Here is a 20,823-nt window from a genome sequence, read left to right as displayed (position 1 = left end):
AAATATTAGCACCTTAGAAGCTATTTTACTGGATCTAAAAAGCTTTCCCTTTGACTTCTGTTCTAACAAAAGTGTTTCTGTCTAAGAAAGAAAAACTTTCTCAGTGTTGTGCAGATTCTTTCATAAACGTACTGGCAGTTAGGATTCATTGAAGTGTCCTCCCTCTCTCTGGATCAAAGGCAGAGAATGGAATGTGTGACTTTCAGATACACATTTCAAATGGGTATGTGACCCTGGGAAATAACTAAACATGCTCTTCCACTGTACTGATCACAGAAGGGGTGATAACATTAGGTTAAGATCTAACAAGAACAGGAAGACAGAAAGGATGAGACTTCACCTCCTGTTTCTTTTCAACATGTATGTTCCCTATATTACGTCTGTTTACATCCTTGTTTGATGACTCTGTCTTTTGCAATGTTTACTGCTTGCCATGCCATGTTGATCTATAAATTGTTGCTGTTTCCTGAATAAAGTTGTCTTTCTGACCAAGGTTGCACTCTCAGTTGGACTAAGAGCTTCTTTGGGGCAGTTAGAACCTTTGATCAAAGTTCTATTGTGTTTGGATCATGTTTTCCTTCCTCACTCGATTCAGGGTCCAATTGCAGCTCATGTCCTACCTGGGGAAGGTGGCACAGCGAGATAGCCATTGAGATCTCGCCCAACAATTTGGGGGCTCGTCCGGGATTCTGCGACACGCTCCCCTCCTCTCCCAACTCTTGCCTCATCTGAACACAGGACAGCGCACAAAAGGGTGAGTTTACCCTCTGTCTCCACCTGAGGCAAACATCGGGCAGCGGAGCGGGGTAAGTGTTAGCTGAGGGACCCCTGGTTGAGGAAGGATGGGTCAGGGACAGAGCATCCCTGACGCCAGCCCGTTGGGCATCATGAGTAAGCTCTGGGACGAAGGGAAGCTCCCAGTGCAGGCCAGCATGAAAAAGAAGCGCATGTAAGTACCGTGTACTAAGGAATGGCCTGAGAACACCATGGGTTCAGAGAAAACCCAGGAAAGATGGCCCATGTGGGGCTCTTTCCAGCCGGGACCATTAAGAAAGGTCCATGGCCAGATTGTTGAAAAGAAACCTAGGCAAATGGAATTTTTGAATTTGTGGGAGGAAGTAGCTGCACGCAAAAGGCTGCACATGCCACCCATGGAAGCCTTGGAAGAAATATTAGGGATTGCTGGATGTGTGAGGGAAAGAGAGCAGGAGAAGAGTAAGGAAAAGAAAGAGAAAAAGCAAGTTGAAATGATGACCGTGATAGCGAGGAATGTTGTGCATGAGACGAGATGGTTTCGTGGCGGCAGAGGTAGCGGGGGAGGGAGAGGGCAGTATGGACACCACGGAATGTGTGGCAGAGGGCAACAGTTTGCTTCGAATGCGCCTAGGAGGGGGCAAAATTGTTTTGTTTGTTTGACCCTTGTTTGTTTGTTTGACCCTTGCCCCACGTGGCTCATTGTGGGCTGCAAAGAGAGACTGAGCAAAGAGAGACTGTCCATGGGCGGCGGAGGAAAACGCAGGGTTCGAACAAGGGGATTTTCCTCCGCCACCCACTCAAATGGGGCCCCCACCAAACCAACAACAATCTTAAATTATATAATACAATGATGGTGCCCTGGGGACGAAGGCAATTCTAAATCCAGATCTCTCACTTTAATGTCTCTTGCTGATTTTCTCCTACTCGCTAAGGAACCTCTGATCTCTTTTTCTATTGAAGGATGCCTGTATTCTCTGCTGCTTGATACTGGTGCTACTTTTTCTTTGTTAAACCACGCTGCTCCCGACTGGTTGTCTGATGAAATTCAGACGGCAGTGGGGGTGAGCGGAAACCCTGTGCATGTATCCCTCACTGCCCTCCTTTATCCCTCCTTCCATTCCCCTTTGTGTCAAAAACCGAACAGCATAGTCAGGGAGGCAGTTGTAAGAAGAAAATGATCTGGCTTCCTACTAAACTATTAAATGTTATGAGCCTTTATAGCTTCATAGCTTTATAAAAGAATGTTGTTGTTTTCCTTATTATGTATATTGAGTTCCCCATTTGCCATGTATAGTCAATGTGAATAGGAGGGGTCTCAGTGTGAGGAGACCCCATACGTGTGTGTGTGTATATCTGCATGTGTATTTCTAACTGACCCTGAAAAAAAGGCTTCAGCTCTTTCTAACGAATTCACTGTGAGTGGGGGAAGATCTGCCAGGGAATAAGATAACATTTATGCAGAACATTTATGCAGCAGCGTTTTTTAAACTCTGCCCTTGTTTTTCTTCGCAAAAAATCTCTGGAACGCAACACCAGCCATACAATCAAGTGGGGGTGTGTGAGAGTGGGGGTTGGGAGTTATAGCTCTTGGCCTTGCACCTCCTGGATTTCACTTGAACCAAAATGGGGTTAGCCAAGCTGTAACACTCTTGCCCAACACTTGTCCGCAACTGCCAGCTGGGGGGCAACTGGGCACGTAACCCCTGAGCCACTCACTGCAGGGGTGATCTTTAGTTGGCCCTTGACACCCAGGAGACACGAGCAGGGATTTGAACTCACAGACTCTGGACTCCCAGCCAGGCTCTCCTCCCCACTGTGCTATACCAGCTGTTATACAGAGTAGACCCATTGAAATAATGAACCTAAGTTAATCATGTCCATTAACTTCAGTGGGTCTACTCTGAGTAGATCTGGCATTGAATATCACCCAAATACTATTTTCAAAAATTATTTACTTAAAACATTTCTATATTGTCCTTCAACTTAAAATTTCTAGGGTGGTTTACAACAGCTCACAACACACATCCACCCACCCACAGCAATAATCAGTTAAAACAATTTACAACAGTAAAAGGCAGCACTAAACAATCAACAGCAGAAATAATATGCATCAGAGGTTTAAAACCTAGGGAAAGAAAAAAAAAGCCTAGTGCGTAAAAGACATCACCGCAGGAAAGTCTCCACAAGGAGGGGGTTCCACAATTGGGGTGCCCCAACCAAAAAGACCCACTCTGTTGTTGCCACCCATCTAGTTGATGGGCAGGTGATGCAGGAAAAGATGCCCCCCCTTCAAGTATCCAGGTCCCAAGCTCTGTAGCACTGGAGGATGGTCCACTGGGGCAAATGGAGACCTAACCCACCTGCCTGCCTTCTTAATTACAACCCTGGCTGTCAGCTTCCTTTGTCCTTAGCCTCTGTAATTATCCTTGTAGAACTAGCAGGAGGATGGGGACAAAATTAGTTGGCTCCAACTCCACTTATCATTATCCGCCCCACCAGTCCAAATGGGCATCATTCACCACTGCTCTGAAGCACTTTAAAAGGTAAGCGCCAGCACTCTAAACTGCTTAGCAACAGACTGGAAGCTAGTGGATCTCTTCAAGCACTGGTGAGATGTGTTCCTCTAGATTAGTGTTCCCTAACCCGGTACCCTCCAGACGTTGTTGGACTACAACTTTCGTCATCCCTGACCACTGGCTCCAACTCTACTGACAGGAGGCAGAGTCCAGCAACATCTGGAAGGCAGTGGGCAACAGGTCAGAGAAGGTATATTATCACACAGTTCTTATTTGTGCATGCACCTTTCCTCATTTTCCCTTACCCAGTACACATAAATAGACCCTAAGCTAGTACTGCTTAAAGATTATTAACTGTTTGCCGTACATAGTAATAACAATGGGCAAAAAGAACTATCACCAGAAACTAAAATGATGAAACTGGGGTTATCATACTTTGGACGCATAATGAGAAGACATGATTCACTGGAAAACACAATAATGCTGGGGAAAACAGAAGGGAGTAGAAAAAGAGGAAGGCCAAACAAGAGATGGATTGATTCCATCAAGGAAGCCACAGACCTGAACTTACAAGATCTGAAGAGGGTGGTTTATAATAGATGCTATTGGAGGTTGCTGATTCATAGGGTTGCCATAAGTTGAAATTGACTTGAAGGCAGATATCAACAATTATAAGACAAAATGTTTTTTCCCTTAATGCAGTCAGTAGTTAGTACTAGTGGATAGGAACATAAGGGTGTGGGTGAGAGATGGTTACCTTAAATGCATCCACGAGTGCAATACAATCACTCTTGCTGTTCCCAGAAAAATGCAGTTTATTTCTGCAAACAATCCGTCACAAGAAGGTTTTAAAAAGTTAAAAAGCATATATCACATTATATAGTTGCTGTTTTACAATACCACTGTTTTTCTAATACATTTATTATACTTTTCCTGAAATAGCAAAATGCAGCATGCAAGTGGCTGTGGAAATAAATAAAATAGCAGCTCAATCCTATACATCAATCCGTTCAGAAATAAGCTCCACTGAGTTCAATGAGACTTACTGCCAGGACAGTATGTTTAGGACTACAGCCTCAGTTGTCAAATTTTCAATATTTTTCTTGGGCCAAAATGGAAAAGTCAAGCTGTTAACACAAAGGATTCGGGTTGTTTGCTATGTTGAAGTTCCCATGTCCTACCGCAATTAAGCCTGCAGCTTCCATCATTCCTGACTAATGGCCACGCTGGGTGGGACTGATGGGATTTGTAGTCCATCATTATCTGCAAGGCCATAGGTTTTCCACCCCTACTGTAAGTACCTCAGGGCAAGGACCTTTTTCCTTGTACTGTGTGTTCTTCTCCTTTGCATGTACTCTTGTACTGATGGTACCATATGCATTAATAATAATGATGACAATAAACATTTAAGCAATTTCTCAGTTCCATCCATTAGAAACCATCTGGTCAATTAAAAGGGTGCCCTAATTAATCAGAAGATTTTTAAGCACATGTAATTTTTTTTTAATCCTTAAAAAAACAACAGTGGGGCAGGCAGACACCATCTTTTAACCTAGGTGTGGAGAAACTTTGGACCTCCAGATGCTGGTGAACTACAACTCCCATCAGCCCTAGGGATGGCCAGGGATGATGGGAGTTGTAGTTCAGCAGCATCTGGAGGAACAAGACGGGGACTAGAGCGACGTTGGCGGAAGACTCGGTGCGAGTCTGACCGAACATAGGCTAGAGCCTATCTGAAGGCCTACTCCGTGGCAGTGCGGGCTAAGAAGAAACTTTTCTGTTCTGCCACCATTGCGTCTGCTGGGAGCCGTCCAGCGGAGCTGTTTCGAGTGGTCAGGGGTCTTTTAAACTCTGGCCCCTGGGAGAGTAATATAGACCACTCAACAGCCCGCTGTCAAGAATTTGCACGGCACTTTGCAGATAAAGTCGCTTAGATCCGCTCTGACTTGGATGCTAAAATTGGTAGTCTCAGGGGATGTAACTTTGGCTCCTGCTTGTCCAATAATAATGGATTCTTTTCAATTTGTACAGCCCAAGGAAGTGGACAAGATCCTTGGAGAGGCCAGAGCCACCACATGTCTACTAGATCCTTGCCCTTCCTGGCTCATTAAAAGTGCCAGAGGGGGACTGGCCGAGTGGGTGAGGGGAGTGGTTAATGCCTCTTTACAACAAGGCAGAATCCCAAAGTGCTTAAAAGAGGCAGTTGTAAGGACTTAGTTGAAAAAGCCCTCCCTGGATCCCTCTATAATGGGTAATTATCGACCAGTCTCCAACATTCCATTTCTGGGCAAGGTAAAAGAGCGTGTGGTGGCTGCCCAGCTCCAGAGATTCTTGGATGAAATGGATTATCTGGATCCATTTCAGTCTGGTTTCAGGCCTGGCTATGGGACACAGAAAGCTTTGGTCGCCTTGGTGAATGACCTACGCAGAGAGCTGGACAGGGGGAGTATGCCCCTGTTGGTTCTACTGGACCTCTCAGCGACTTTCAATACCATTGACCATGGTATCCTTCTGGCCTGCCTTGCTGGGATGGGACTTGGAGGCACTGTGTTACGATGGCTCCATTCCTTTCTGGAGGGACGAACCCAGAAGGTGGAGCTGGGGGATTCCTGTTCGACTCCTTGGCCGTTGACCTATGGGGTCCCTCAGGGTTCAGTTTTGTCCCCCATGTTATTTAACATCTCCATGAAACTGCTGGGAGAGGTTGTCCGGGGATTTGGGGTTCGGTGCCATCAGTATGCAGACAACACCCAACTCTAGTTCTCCTTTCCACCTAAAGCCAAGGAAGCTGTCCTGGTCCTGAACCAGTGCCTGGCATCAGTGATGGACTGGATGAGGGCAAACAAATTGAAACTAAATCCAGACAAGACAGAGGTGCTCCTGGTTAGTCTAAGGGCAGATCAGGGAATAGGGATTCAGCCTGTGCTGGATGGGGTTACACTCCCCCTGAAGACATAGGTTCACAGTTTGGGTGTACTCCTGGACTCAGCTCTGAACTTGGAGGCCCAGGTCTCGGTGGTGGCCAGGAGTGCTTTTGCCCAGTTAAGACTGGTGCGCCAACTGCACCCGTTCCTGGAAACGCCTGATTTGATTATGGTGATGCATGCCTTAGTTGCATCCCGTTTAGATTACTGTAACACGCTCTACGTGGGGCTGCCTTTGAAGACTGTTCGGAAACTTAAACTGGTACAAAGAGCTGCAGCCAGAGTGTTAACTGGGGCTGGTTACAGGGACCATACAACTCCATTGTTACAACAGCTCCACTGGCTGCCAGTCTGTTTCCGGTCACAATTCAAAGTGCTGGTTTTGACCTATAAAGCCCTATACGGCCTAGGTCTAGGCTATTTGTCAGACCGTATCTCCCTATATGAGCCTGCCCGGGCCCTGTGATCTTCAGGAGAGGCCCTTCTCTCAGTCCCAACACCTTCGCAAGCGCAATTGGTGGGGGCGCGAGATAGGGCCTTCTCGGTGGCTGCTCCTAGGTTCTGGAACTCCCTTCCTAGGGAGGCACGAATGGCCCCCTCCTTGCCATCCTTCCGTCGGCAAGTAAAAACTTTTTTATTCCGAGAGGCTTTTGGGATAGAAGGTGTTTAGGATTGGGCTCTACAAGGTTTGTTTTATTGTTTTATGCTGTTATTTGTATTTTTTAAATTGTTTTTTAGTATTTTAAGTGCCTGTTTCATGGTTTTAAGGTTGCTCATAGTTTAATTGTATCTTAATTGTATATTTTTTTAATGTTTTTAACTACATGTAGTTTTATTTGTAAGCCGCCCTGAGTTCCAGTTTGGAAAAAGGGCGGGGTACATTCATTCATTCCCCACATCTAAGCTGTAGCTCAGTGGTAGCAGACCCCAAGTATTGGCTTACAGGGAGGGGAGAGGAACAGGTACACCAGTGCTCCAGGGAATCAAGGGGGCCAAGCCTTGGTTGTAAGACTCAAAGATTTAATGACTAATTTATCTGTTTTATTGTTTATTGATTTTATTTCCCTTCTCCAAGGGCAAAACATGTAAGCTCCAAATAGAAAACAATAGGCAAAGCCAGGATTTCTCCCCAAAGAGGTAGCAGCCGAGTCAGGATAAAGTGGATATAGGTGGTCCCCCCCCCTTCTTGTCATGGCATGTATGGGAAAGCATTATGGGTGAAGGGGATCTATGCCCACGATACAACTTTGGAGAGCCAATGCTTGGGCACTTAGTGTTAGAGCACATTCTTTGCACGCAGGCTCAATCACCGGAATCTCCATTGGAAAGGACCTTGGATAACGTGACTGGGAAAGACCTAGGAAAGCCACTGCCAATCAGACTGCAGAACACCAGGCTAGACTGACCAATGGTCTGCCTTGGGATAACACATCATCATATCATAGTCATTCTCCTCCCCGCCACACCCACACCCCAGGAAATGCATTCACTTTGTGCAATACTAGCATGTATCATCTGAAAACAAAAAACAAAGCAATCATATTGTTTTCTTCAGAACTATTGTTTGCATTTGCATGCAAGCTTATGCACATTTAATTGGTTAAATCAGTGTTTCTGGAGCTTTTTAAACCCATCCTCCCTTTTATAGCTAACATAAAAATCCTACTCCCCCTTCAAACCTGGCTAATGCCATGATGACCATGTAATCAGCTGTGTATGACCTTCTCAGGTTCCAAACACAACATATAATGCTTGTACATTTTAATGTTGTTAATGTTTTATTTATATGGTACACATTTTTTGGAAACATTCATCTCCCCCCCCTCGAGATCTTCATACCCCTCCCTAGTTGAGCAACACAGGGTTAAACTGACCCACTGGAGGAAGTTTATTTCTTTAAATCAGGTAACAGCCCTAGTGAAAATACCTGTATCCATCAAGATGCTGCCTAAAAGGTATTACAAAGAAGTTGTTCAAAGACAGGGCTGCAGCTGAAACAAGAAAGAGAGAGAAATGGGTGAAGTTTATTTCTAGAAATGGTATCCTGCCTCTCCTTCACAAGAAGTGGCCCAGGGCCCAAATTCTAGCTCAATGTCCAAATGGTTGTATTCCTCTAAAATAATCAAGGATGATGGAGCTGTGGCCATCCAGATGTTGCTGGACTGCAACCCCTATTATCCTTGACCATTGCCCATGCTGGCTGGAGCTGATGGGAGCTGAAGTCCAACAACGTCTGGAGGGCCACAGCATCCCCATCACTGCACTAAATATCCAATGCAAGGGAGTAAAATGAAGAGAGGGAAGAGGTGGGAAGTAATTCCTTGTTATCCTTGCCTCTCTCCTCCTGCGCACTGCTTTGCTCTCTCTCCACTGCCAAAATTTTATAGCATGTAAGCGAAGACCTGACTTTTTGATGTTCATGCTATGAAGCACTGTGACTGTTGAGATTATAGTGTAAATAATTAGCATCCCAGGTAAGCAATGCCCAGTTTGAGGAATCAGATATCCTCATTCTGTTGTCTGACTTACCTATGATAAGGCATTCTTCCAGACACCCAAAGACATGGCCAAGAACTATTAGTTTGCCAAGGTGCTGGTCCACAGGTAACTGTGCCAACACCCTGCCTAGGAAGGTCAGCTCGCCATCGTAAGGGTTTTTTTCTTCTGAATGGACACCGACAGCCAGTGCTCCTATCTACACCAAAATGAAAGCAACAATAGATGTTAATGGGAAACAAATTTCCTGGCTGCTGGCAAATCAAAGTCTAAAGCACAGTGGGCTCATTCACATGGGAGCTGAACTTTGCAGTAAAGACGCAGCTTTTGCCATTGCAATACATTTGCAAGGGTCACACTTCCTACCTTCAAATCCGCTGTTTTCCTTTCACACAAATAGGCGTTCCTGTGGAAAGGTTTAGTATCGCTGTTTCCTTGTGGCCCTGCCCCTAATTTTACATGCTTACCCCCTCCAGAGTACCAATACTGCAAATGGAGAAGGGGAGGGTTTTTTTTGTCCCTTTCATTGTTTCTTGTCAACTGCATGCCTCTGTGGGAGTGCAATTGACATGAAACTGTATGAAATTGAATAGGGGGGGGAGTGAGCAGCTTTTGCGGCAGCAGAGAAAGAGGGAGCTGGCAATGGGGCATAAGAGAGCCCTGCCCACTAAAAAAACATCGAAGCAAAGCCCCTACAAGAAGGAGTGCAGCAAACCTGAGACTGTTTTTCTTTTCCTTTTCGCATTAAAATTGGATTGGTTTGATACGGGACAACTGTGTGATAGCTGCAGATTGCCTGCAACGTCATGTGAACCATGCAAATTAAACAGGGATACAAGTAGCACCAATCTCACAGTAAGTTGCCATGTGAACCAACCCAGTATCTGCTAAAACAGTGGTTCCCCCCCATGAACAACTTGAAAGTTGTTGAGGGTCTTTTGCTGCTTATGGCGACAATTGTAATGCACTATGCTAGATGCTATAAGATTTCAAATTTTTTTTTTCTGCTTTCCCCCCCCCTTTATATTGTATTTTAAAGTATTATGATTTGCATTCCATGGAATTCAAATTGTAATACAATAAAATACAATATAAGAAATAAAAGACACAATAAAATGCAATTAATCAATATGAACATTTAATGTGGACATGCTGTGGGCCACCGGAATGAAGCTCACGGACCACAGTTTGGGAAGTGCTGTGCTATATATATATATATATATTCCGAACCTATTGTTAATCACCATTACTTACTTAATAACCCCCCTACTAATTTAATTTATTTTAGGTATCTGTATTCCGCCCGTCGCCCAAAGGTATGAGGATGGCACACAATAAACATTAAAAATCATCATTTATTTTTTTAAAAAAAGCTAAAAGCAAAGATAACACAACAACATCGTAAAATTCAGTAACAGTCAGAGATAAAAATCCACAGGCAGCAGAAAATGAAACAAAAGCACTCTGTTCACCAAGCTTTTCATCACATCTGCTTTTGCAGCTGCCCAAGTAAAATCAACACTGTTTGAGCATATATGACCAAATTACTGTTATTTTAACCAATTAACACAGGGGTGGAAAACCCTTTTCAGACCCAAGGTCCACATTCCCTTCTGGGCAACCTTCTGAGGGCCACATGCCAGCGGTGGATGCGGCCAAAGGCAAAGCAGGTGGAGCACTTGATGTAAATCTTATCGTTCTACAGTCGGCTGGTTTCCACACACACAAACCTCACTAATCTCCATCCAAACAAGCAAGAGGCATTTTCAGAGTTTCAAGGGCACATTCCAGCCAGGCAAAAACATTTGGGGTGCAAAGCACAGGCAGTGACAGGTGTTTCCTGTGGTCTGGGGAGAGTTCCAAGGGCCGGACAGAGAGGTCTAGAGGGCTGCATTTGGCCACCGGGCCTGACGCTCCATACACCTAGATTCATATAGCAAAGCAGAAAGACCCACCTCCTTAAGATGAAGAATGGTGCGCTCAATGTCACTTATACAGGGAGGAGACAGGGCGGTTGCTAGCAAAGCTCTTGGTTCGCCCATGTCAAGCAGTTTCACCTTTAACACGGTATTTTCCAATGGGCATCGCTGAAAGGAGAAATAAGATGGCATAATGTTGACAAATGTGATTTTGTGTCATGATACTCGTCACAGAACCCTAGTGGTAGTCTAGAAGGGTGTTCATCTTAATTTTTTGCGTTCAGCAAACAATACACGAGAGGCACAGTAATAACCTCCTGACAGTGGCCTCATTCACACATTGCTTTAAGCCAGGGGTTCCCAAACTGTGGTCCATGGTCCACCAGTGATCCGTGGGCTTCATACAGGTGGTCCATGGCATGCCTGTGGAGTTGTGGTTGAAGATGGGAGATGGCACATCCATTGCATTGAATAGTCATATTGATTTTTAATTGTATTTTGATTGCTTCTTTTATTTCTTACATTGTATTACAATTTGAATTCTATGGAATAAAATACAATATACTGTAGACCCTTGCTATAATGCAGCTCCTGAACTGCAGAATCACACAGGTATGACGATGTCCCCCGAGTAAAACACAGTTTACTGAACGCGGCTTTTGTTAGAACTCAGGGTGTCCTCCGTCCCCCGACCCGTTATAGCAAGGTTCTACCATATAAGAGAAACAGAAGCAATACAAATACAATTAAAAATCATACAACATCTAGCACAGCGCATTACAACTGCTATAAACAGGTAGAGAAATCATTATGTGGTACGCCAAAACCCTCAGCAAATTTCAAGTGGTCTGGGGGTGTGTGTGGAAGCTTGGGAACCACTGCTTTAAGCCATAATCAAATGTGAATGTGCAGCATGCTAGTGCATGCTGAGAACTAGGTGCTTTGCTCCTCACTTGCCACGCTGCCAAGAAACAAGCCATGGTATGGCTTAGTATAATGTCCAAACCGAAGCTTGCAATTTGTTTTCTCCAAACAACCCACAGGTGGTAAGTCACAAATACATACTGGTTACTGCCTGTGGCTTGGTTGGAGAGAAAACACACATGACCTCAGTTTCGGAGTCCATGGGGTTGCTTCCTGGCAACAAGGGAAGTGTGAACTGCCTGCGATTTCAGCAGCCTGGACCAATGGGCTGCACATTCACATTTAAACCATAGTTTAGTTTAGCTATGGTTTAAAGTGACGTGAACCAGGCTGCGATTGTCTCCTGACAGATTTCTTTTATTATTAAAATCCTGAAAAGTAGCATCAGAGGTAGCAAGCAGGAGAGACAGGTTGCTTAACTGTGATCCTTCCAGCCCCACATTAGGGTTCTGTGCCACTTCAGGAAGCCTGCCCACAAGCCTCAGGCCATATGCTCAAAGGGGTGTGGCTCCTGCCGTCCCACAGACTGCAGCAACAGATACACATGTGGACGGAGCAAAGTGAGCGAGAGTAAAGTGAAAATGGCATTTGCAGTGGAGAGGGTGGGTGGGTTGCGAGACCATGCAAAGAACCTTATAATGGAACTGTACAGAAGAACCACCAGGAAGAGAAGTTGCTAAATCTTCTCCCTTCCTGTGCCATTCTCCCAGTCAAAACCAAGCTGCTCAGCCACCCCCTCACCTGCTGGGGAAGATAGATGGGTCCAGTATCTTTTTGCACACACAGTGGAAGGGGAAAGGAGTAAAGCTGGAGGGTTGAAGATGGTTCATACGTCTCCATTGTATTTTCTAGTTTGTTGCCAGGGGGACACTTGGACCTAGAGAAGCACCATTACAGGATGCTGTTAATTAGGGTCATATCCACACCATAGAGCACATTTGCACATGGCTTTCCTTCCCCCCCCCCAAGAATCCTGGAGCTGTAGTTTCCCCCTCCCATAGCTGCAATTCCCAGCATCCTTAACAAGCTACAGCTCCCAGGGTTCTTTGTGGGAAGCCATGTGCTTTAAGTGTGCATTAAATATGATTTGAGTGTATGGTGTGGATCTAGCCCAGAGGGCACTGGGGACTTTTTTTTTTTTAATTTGCTTGAGTCTTCAGGATAGGTAAATGAAAATCCCCCCCCAAAAAAGAGCAGGAAAAAAATGTTGTATATGTGAGATTTATATTTAATCTACAGGATTAGAACACGTAAATATGTTTCTTAATGGCTTGAGGCCAGCTTCCCTCAACCTGGAGCTGGCTAGCTATTTTTTGGACTCAAACTCCCATCAGCATAGCCGACAGTCAGGGAGCTGCAGTGCAGAAACACCTGGAGGGCCACAGGTGACCCGTCCCTGACCTGCGACTTTCCAATTCTGCCCACTGCCAGAAGTATTCTTTGTTTGCCTCCGCGTAGTGGTTGGCACCTCACTAAGAAAGAAAAATAGCCTTTTAAGTTGAGACCTTGTCCCAGTCTGCCTCTGTGCTGGAATTGCTTCTTAATGTGTTTTTAAATTATTATTTTTTTTAAAAAAACAACAGTATGTTTTTAACCTTTCTGTAAAAGATGTCTTGAAAGTTTTTTTAAAAATGTTTTTAAAGATGTTCTGTTTTAATGTATTTTAAAGTCTATTTTATGATGTTTTAAAGTGTTTTTAGTGCTTTTGTTTACCGCCCTGGGCTACTGCTGGCAGGAAAAATGGAAATGGACTGCCTTCAAGTCGATCCCGACTTATGGCTACCCTATGAATAGGGTTTTCATGGTAAGTGGTATTCAGAGGGGGGTTACCATTGCCTCCCTCTGAGGCTAGTCCTCCCCAGCTGGCTAGGGCCTGCTCAGCTTGCCACAGCTGCACAAGCCAGCCCCTTCCTTGTCCGCAACTGCCAGCTGGGGGGCAACTGGGCTCCTTAGGACTATGCAACTTGCCCATGGCTGCACAGGTGGCAGGGCATGTCACCCCTGAGCCACTCACTGCGGGGCTGATGTGGGATATAAATAAAATAATAAATAAATAAATAAATAAGATAGATGACAAATAGTGCTGAGGAGAGTCTGAAGGCATACTGCACAGTTCCACAGCTGAAGCTTTGCACATCTGTCTCCAAAGTTTTGCCTGGATGGAGACTTCATTGGCCACTCTAAACTTGTAGGAAGGGAACGGGAAGATATACAAAAGGAAGGCCAAAAAAAGAGAAGCAGAGTAAAGTAGTACAACAGACAAATGTTCTGGATGCCTCCCTATGATTCTCTGACCAAATAAGTCGTGCGGGCTTTTGAACTGCTATAAAAACCTGTGAGCTCTCACTGACTAATAAAAATAGTGGGATTTAAAAAAAAAAAAACCTGAGTGTGCAGAGCACAAGGAATGGTGCCTCTCTTAGACCATCTCCAATTCTTAAAAATCTATCATAGGAAGCTGGCTTGTACTGAGCCCAGACCCTTGCTCCATCTAGCTCAGTATTGTCTACACTGACTGGCAGCAGTTCTCCAGAGTTTCACACTGGGGTCTCTCCCAGCCCTACCTGGGACCTTCTGCATGTGGCGCTTCTCCATCTGTCTCCAGCCTAAAAACACGCCATACTGTTTTGTGTAATCCTTACCATCATCTCAGGTATGGTGGTCTCTGGTATACAATTTGCCCAGAAGTCTTTGTATACTAGTCTGTAGCAGTATCCCTTAGAAACGCGGCCAGCCCGACCTTTGCATAAAAAGAAGGCACAAGTCTTAACAAGGGTCATCATAACTCACAGAAGTCGCCTGGTTGGTTCTGTTTTCAATTAAAGCCTTACCCTCAAAAGATGGACCAGAGAATCAATCATCCATGGAAGGGCAAAAGCTTAGCCCTGCCATGTCACAGTTACTGGGGCCTAGAGGCCTTTTAGACCTTTCCTGGATTTTGCAGCCTTTGCTATGGCAAAAAACAGAGCCCCGCCCAATCCATATGAGACAAATCTGACCCCTCACTTGTATTTCTACCATCCCTTTGAAAATTTCATTATAGAACAAAAACATGTCCCCTTTGCATCCTGGTCTATAGCTCTGCACCAGCTCGCACTAATCCTACAACAGGCAACTGTTTTATTTATCTAAGGCATTTGAACTGGACTGTCTTCAAGTCGATCCCGACTTATGGCGACCCTATGAATAGGGTTTTCATGGTAAGCGGTATTCAGATGGGGTTTTAATCATTAGTATTTCTAAGCAGTGTACATAAAAACAAACCATGCAAAGAATAAAATACAAAAAAATGTATCCTAAAACCAAACACTATCTTAAAATGCCTGCTGCAACAGGAAAGTCTTAGTCATACGCCTAAAGTTCAGCAAGGAAGGTTGCCTGTCTAATCTCAGGGTATTCAACAGTCTTGGGGCCACAAGACTGAATCCATGGCTTCTAGTAGTTACGAGCTGTGTGTCTGAGCCATTGGAAACCACCAACAGAGACTCTCCCTCAAAGATCTCAGTGGCTGTGCTGAGATCTAAGGGATCAGCAGGTCCTGCTGACATAGGAAGCTGTTTGATACCAGGGTTGCATTATTTGTCAGTATCTAGGCCCAGAAACAGCCCCTGTGACTAACAGTGGTTCTCCGGCAGAAGGCCTTTCCCACCACCTGCTACCTGATCTTTTTAGCATACACCAAGGATTTAACCTGGAACCTTCTGCCACTGGGTCTACAGTTCTTCCTCTGACATAAAAGGAATTCAATAATACAATCTTTTAAAAGCAGGGAAGCAGTGTGGGAACAAAACATCATTTTAGAGAATACAATGGGCTGCTTAAACTAATTTAGCTCAATGAGGCAGGTCAGATGTTGCTTATGCAGCTTGCACAACTCTTTCTGCTTCACGTCCAAGTAGTCAAACGATTGGGGGGGGGGGGAGAAACACCCATTTGTGACCCACAGAGAAATGTAAAAATGAGTGCTGACAATTTGAGAAATCTTGCAGCTGACGAAGAAATAAGAATTTTACACGCAGGATTTGTGTCCGTTTTTTGCCCATTAATCTTAAAGGTTCTAAAATCGAAAGGTTAGGCACAATTTAAAAATAAGCCATGCTATCTCCAATAGAAAGCAAAATATTCCTCAGTGTAACAGTTATGAGATAGTAATTAAAATATACAGTTAAAATGCAAATCAATGTTTAACTCAGATTTATTTACTTAATGATAAATTTAAATTCACAGATTTCCAAAGTTCTGTCTCAGATAAGGGTCTCATCCACACCATACATTTAAAGCACATAGCTTCTCCAAAGCATCCTGGGAACTGCAGTTTATCCCTCACAGAGCTACAATTCCCAGCACCCTTAACAAGCTACAGTTCCCAGGATTCTTTGGAGGAAGCCATGTGCTTTAAGTGTGCATTAAATGTGCTTGAAATGTATAGTGTGGATGTGACCAGGGATTCACATTTCTGCTTGCCATGACAAGTGTTTCATCACCCTCTGGTGAGGATGACATGGATAGCCCCAGTCTTCCTCACTAGGCTGAAGCTCGGAGGAAGGTAGGGATTGTTCCCAAAGTTACACTGAGCTTCAGAAGATTCAGTGAACCAATGGAGAAGGCACAAAGTACATACACACCCTGCTAGGCCCAAGATAGAGGGAAGGTTTTGGGAGCTAGCCATGTTGATGCTTTGACCATCTTGGCCACCTGTCTGCTACTCCTAAGCAGGCACTGAAGTTAAAAAATTCTTTGCGGGTGGGGGAAAGATGACGTGTCAGAAGTACACCCTGAGCACTGCAGAAAACTGCTGGTCAAGTAAAATGCCCTTCCCTCTGCCATTTGTGACACATCAGTTGTTGTAAAGATCTTTGTGCCCAGGCTTGCCCTGATCCATAAGACTGGACCCTATTATTACTAAATTCTTGTTTTTAAGGACACAGTAATATCTCAGTTAATGAATCCTCCGAGAATGAAGCTCCTTTTAATGAAAGCTTTTTTGAAGGCGAAACTGACCAACTTTGCTTTGGCATGGATAAACTGTCAACCCTGTGCCTTTGCTTTGAGGTGAAACTGACAAGCCTGTGTCTTTGCTTTGCTACCAATAAACTGGTATGCCTGTGCCTTTGCTTTGCTAGGGTGAAACTGACAAGCCTATGAGTTCCCTTTGCATTAAAGAAATCTTTTGCTTTCTCCTAGGGCTGGGGAGGGAAGGATCCACTATGATTCGGAGTGTGTGGGTGCCGGATAGGCATCCTTTAAAATCCCTGATGAAGCTACCCTCAGCATCTATTCTTCCATGTCATTCCTACCACTGGTACCAAAGTTTCTGTTAAAGTAGAAATGTCCAGGAACGCATCTACTTTGTTAACTGAGGGATTACTGTACTGTTTTATTGTTTATATGCTGTATTTTTGTACACTGCTTAGATTTTTTTTAATGTGAAGCAGTTTAGAAATGCTTTTAAATAGACAGACAACTTTTCACATGTTTAATCCGAGTGCATCATAAATGTACTTCATGGATTGCCCCCCCTTAATGAGAACTGGAATGTTTTCAATCAACACCCATAGAAGTTTGTTGCTGCTGATCTCCCAAGATTGCACCAAAATCACACAGCAATGCAACTGAGCTAAGAAGCATACTGTTTTAGCTCTCTCTTTTTTAAGATATCCATAATCATTACAGGATAACTTTATATCAGCACCACCTTGCTGACGCATTTTATACCATGAAAGCACCTTACCTCTCCTCTGATTACAGCTGTTTTTAGAAGCCCAGCACAGCCTCAAGCTTTGATAGTTGGTGTCTTCATCACAAACGAGATTTCTGGTCAAACAGAAATCAATTACTGGGGGGGGGGAAAGTACAGGAAATAAATCAATGCTTCCGCATTGCAAATGTACAAAAAAGAAAAGAAAAGCTCTAGCCCTCCTAGAAAGAAAGTTATGAAACAAAATGTGCAGGTACCCTTCTAAGCGATTTTTGTGAAATGAACCAGCCTGGCTGGTCCAGCCTGTCTGTTTTTAGGCAAGGACAGAAGGCAAAGCTATGACTGATAAATGAGATGTCTGGACACCAGGAAGTAGGAATCCCTGGGATCCTAAAGAGCTGCTGTTTTCCCCTCCCCTTTAGTGTGCTTTTCCTGCTTCCATCTTATTTTCTAGTAGTCCTTGGAATCTCTGTAGTTTGCCTTCCTTTTTTCCTAGCAACCATGATGATCTTTCCCATGGTGAGTTCATCTGAGATCATATAGTCCCTAGAGATTATTTTCTGCAAATATTACTACACAATAAGTACAGGCAGATGTTAAAGAATCCTTTCCCCAAACAACAAATACAAAACCTAAAATCTCTGGAAATAGGCTCAGGCATGTCTCCTGCTGCACAGGACCTGATGTCCAGGCACTTATTCACTGTAAAGGTAATGTACAGAACCATGGCATACATCTCCACATCAGAGATACGTCTCTTTGTGTTTAAAAGGGCTTACTTGTAATCCAAATAATTGGCTGTGCAGGCTGTGGCTGATGGGAGTTAAGAGTTCAACAACATTAAGGTGACCACAGGTTCACCAACTCTAGGTTAGAGTGTTGAACTGTTACTGGGGAGACCCAGGTTCAAATCCCCACTTGGCCATGAAGCTCACTGCGTGATGTTGGGCCAGTCACTGCCTGAGAATGCATGCAACGTTAAGCCAAACCATGATTTAGCACAACCAAAGTACCTCTCAAGCTAACTTCTGTGAGGCTAAAAAGAGGAGATACAGAGTGTGAGAAACATGTATACTTCCCTGAAGAGCGGGATTAAAATGTGATGAATTAAAATAACTAGCAGTAGTCTAAATCTGCTGTAACCCCCTCCCCCCAAAAAATTGGTGTTTGATTTTTCTTGCATTTTAAAGAGGTGGTCATCTTGCTAGAAGCCCTTCTTGTTTTAGCAGCTAAACTCGGTGCCAGATTTAAAATGGCCAGAGCTGCCTTCTTTTATAAGATAAGCTTTTGAGCATGAACAAGATTCCAACTACCTACTGAAAAGCCTGCCCTGCTTTAAAATCATGGACTGCCTTCAAGTCGACTCCGACTTATGGCGACCCTATGAATAGGGTTTTCATGGTAAACGGTATTCAGAGGTGGTTTTACCACTGCCTCCCTCTGAGGCTGAGAGGCAGTGATGGCCCAAGGTCACCCAGTGAGCTTCATGGCCGTGTGGGGATTCGAACCCTGGTCTCCCAGGTCGTAGTCCAACACTCTAACCACTATGCCACACTGGCTCTCGCTTTAAAATCAAGCAAGCGTGAATTGATCGGGACAAGGGCACAGACCTTCTCCTTCTTACTTTATGGCTGCTGCTGCTGCCGCCAGAGATCACAAGAATATTGTCAAGTAAGCTGGGGGCTGCTTCCAGCACAAAGGTCAAAACAGCAATGCTGAACCATCAGGCGAAACCAAGCAAGTGCCTGCAAGGAGGCAGGGGAGGCTGGGATGCGAAAACAAGCCTTCTCCTTTCCTAACAGGGACCGGGAGCTCCCTTTGCCAAGAAGCCACTAGTGTCAACCTGAAGGTCTTGGCCATACATTTGTGTCTCTCTGCATAATTGTTTAGATGCTTCATGCCACCAACAGTGAGCTCACACGATAAACTCTGAGCAGGTTTCTTCTCCATCAACTTTGGAGGAGCATAAGGACATTAACTAGAAGAGGCGATAATGCTCTCGCTCTCCCCCCCCCCCCCAACTGCACTATTCGAAAGATGACTTGGTTTTAAAAAATTCCTGCTATAAAGGAATTGGGGCTTTACTGGCCTGGACTGCTTGTGCACATTATGGGAATGAATGTCTCACTTGTGTGTCTTCCTGTATCTTGCACGGGGATGTGTATTTTTACTGGTTTGTTCATAGGAGATTACAGGGTTAGCCTGCTCAGTGGCCTGGTTTAGCTGATCACATGATGTATCCTGAGATTCAAATATCAAGACACTGAGAACTCCGTTGCATATGCGAGAAATGGCATATCTCTTGTCTGTGGGTGGGAATTAGAGTCCTTTAGTGCTGGCACAGAATTGCTTTCCTGCAAGTAGCCAAAAGCAGAATAAAAATTATGCATCACTAGAGATGTGAAGGCCCAAGGGGAAAAATGGATTTATTTATTTTTTCAAAATTTTCAGGGGAAATACAGAAAAACACATTTCTCCCCCTATTTTCCCAGGCCTTCACTAGGGATGGGATCCGTCGGCTGATGCTGGTTTAAAGCATGCCATCAATCTAACAGGCCGGTATTGATTCAAGTTTGTTCCCTGTCCACTAGTCACTGTTTTTACAGCGATATTAATATCAACAGGTTTATTGTTCTTAATATTGATATTTTAGAGGCGGATATGTTGTAAAAAACACCAGTTTTGGAAAATTGCTACATAAAAATCTGATCTGCAACAATAGAGAATAAGGAAATTAATGGAAAATTTGGTACCAAATCCAAAGTGGGCAGAATTCTACCACATCCCTAGTCTACACAGCACTTTATATCATGCTGTATCAGACAACACTCTCTCCCATGGCCAAGATTCTTACTATATATTTGCTCAACAATATGTCTTGTTCAAGGTCCCCTGCAACTTTGGTTAGAAGGTTCCTCCTCGAGGCTTCTTCCCCTGTAATTGCTACATGTTTAACAAGGATGCAGAAATTCTAAACAGCACCTTCATTAGTCTCATTTTTGCTCAGTTGTCTGTGTGTGCTTTATTTACTGGCTCAATCTTTAAAAAACAAAGAAAATTAATTAAAGGAAACCTATAGCTAAAGCGCACACACTTACTCACAGGAAACAAAAAAATTAACGGACAATTCAGTAATGTCGTATCTCTACAAGATAGGAAGCGATTACATGGGATGAAGCCAAAAGGAGAAATCATAAATGGCACAGTAGCCCTGAAAAGTTTTGCCAGTCTCTATTTGCCAATCTAGTGTTGCAATTCCATTTTAAGTGAACAAAATTTCCAGAAATCAGCTGAAAGAGAGACAGAGCTATAATTTAATATATTAAAATCTAACAAGATGGCAACAACATTGCCTAAATTCCTCATTGTTTAAAAAAAGAGAGTGAACCTAGAATTGGAGATCCAGACTCCACATCTAGTATGGAAGCAACCAAAGTTAAAGAAATCAAAGGCACCTAAAGCACCTAACTATGTCACCAATTTCCACAGAGCACAGCATGCTTATAGCATTCTCTGGTGTCAGCAATCCATGTACAATCCAGCAGATGGAAGAATCGAAGTCCCACAGAACTGCAATACTTAAATTTGTT

At 44.0% G+C, this 20,823-nt stretch overlaps 1 protein-coding gene across 2 annotated transcripts in view; it reads right to left on the bottom strand.

Moving 5' to 3' along the window:
* Positions 1-20,823, bottom strand: part of TDRD9 (tudor domain containing 9) — a 153,147-nt gene that overhangs the window by 61,223 nt on the left and 71,101 nt on the right. For both annotated transcript variants that reach the window (XM_061612279.1, XM_061612280.1), the window contains 6 exons: positions 17,267-17,371; positions 14,178-14,275; positions 10,648-10,779; positions 8,726-8,891; positions 8,124-8,187; positions 4,030-4,093 (listed from right to left, as the gene is read on the bottom strand). In XM_061612279.1, coding sequence (XP_061468263.1) covers positions 4,030-4,093; positions 8,124-8,187; positions 8,726-8,891; positions 10,648-10,779; positions 14,178-14,275; positions 17,267-17,371 — 629 coding nt within the window. The remainder of the gene's footprint in view (positions 1-4,029; positions 4,094-8,123; positions 8,188-8,725; positions 8,892-10,647; positions 10,780-14,177; positions 14,276-17,266; positions 17,372-20,823) is intronic.

Source organism: Rhineura floridana, chromosome 2 (assembly GCF_030035675.1).
Source record: "Rhineura floridana isolate rRhiFlo1 chromosome 2, rRhiFlo1.hap2, whole genome shotgun sequence".
Lineage (NCBI taxonomy): Eukaryota > Metazoa > Chordata > Lepidosauria > Squamata > Rhineuridae > Rhineura > Rhineura floridana.
This window is presented reverse-complemented; position numbering and strand designations above follow the sequence as displayed.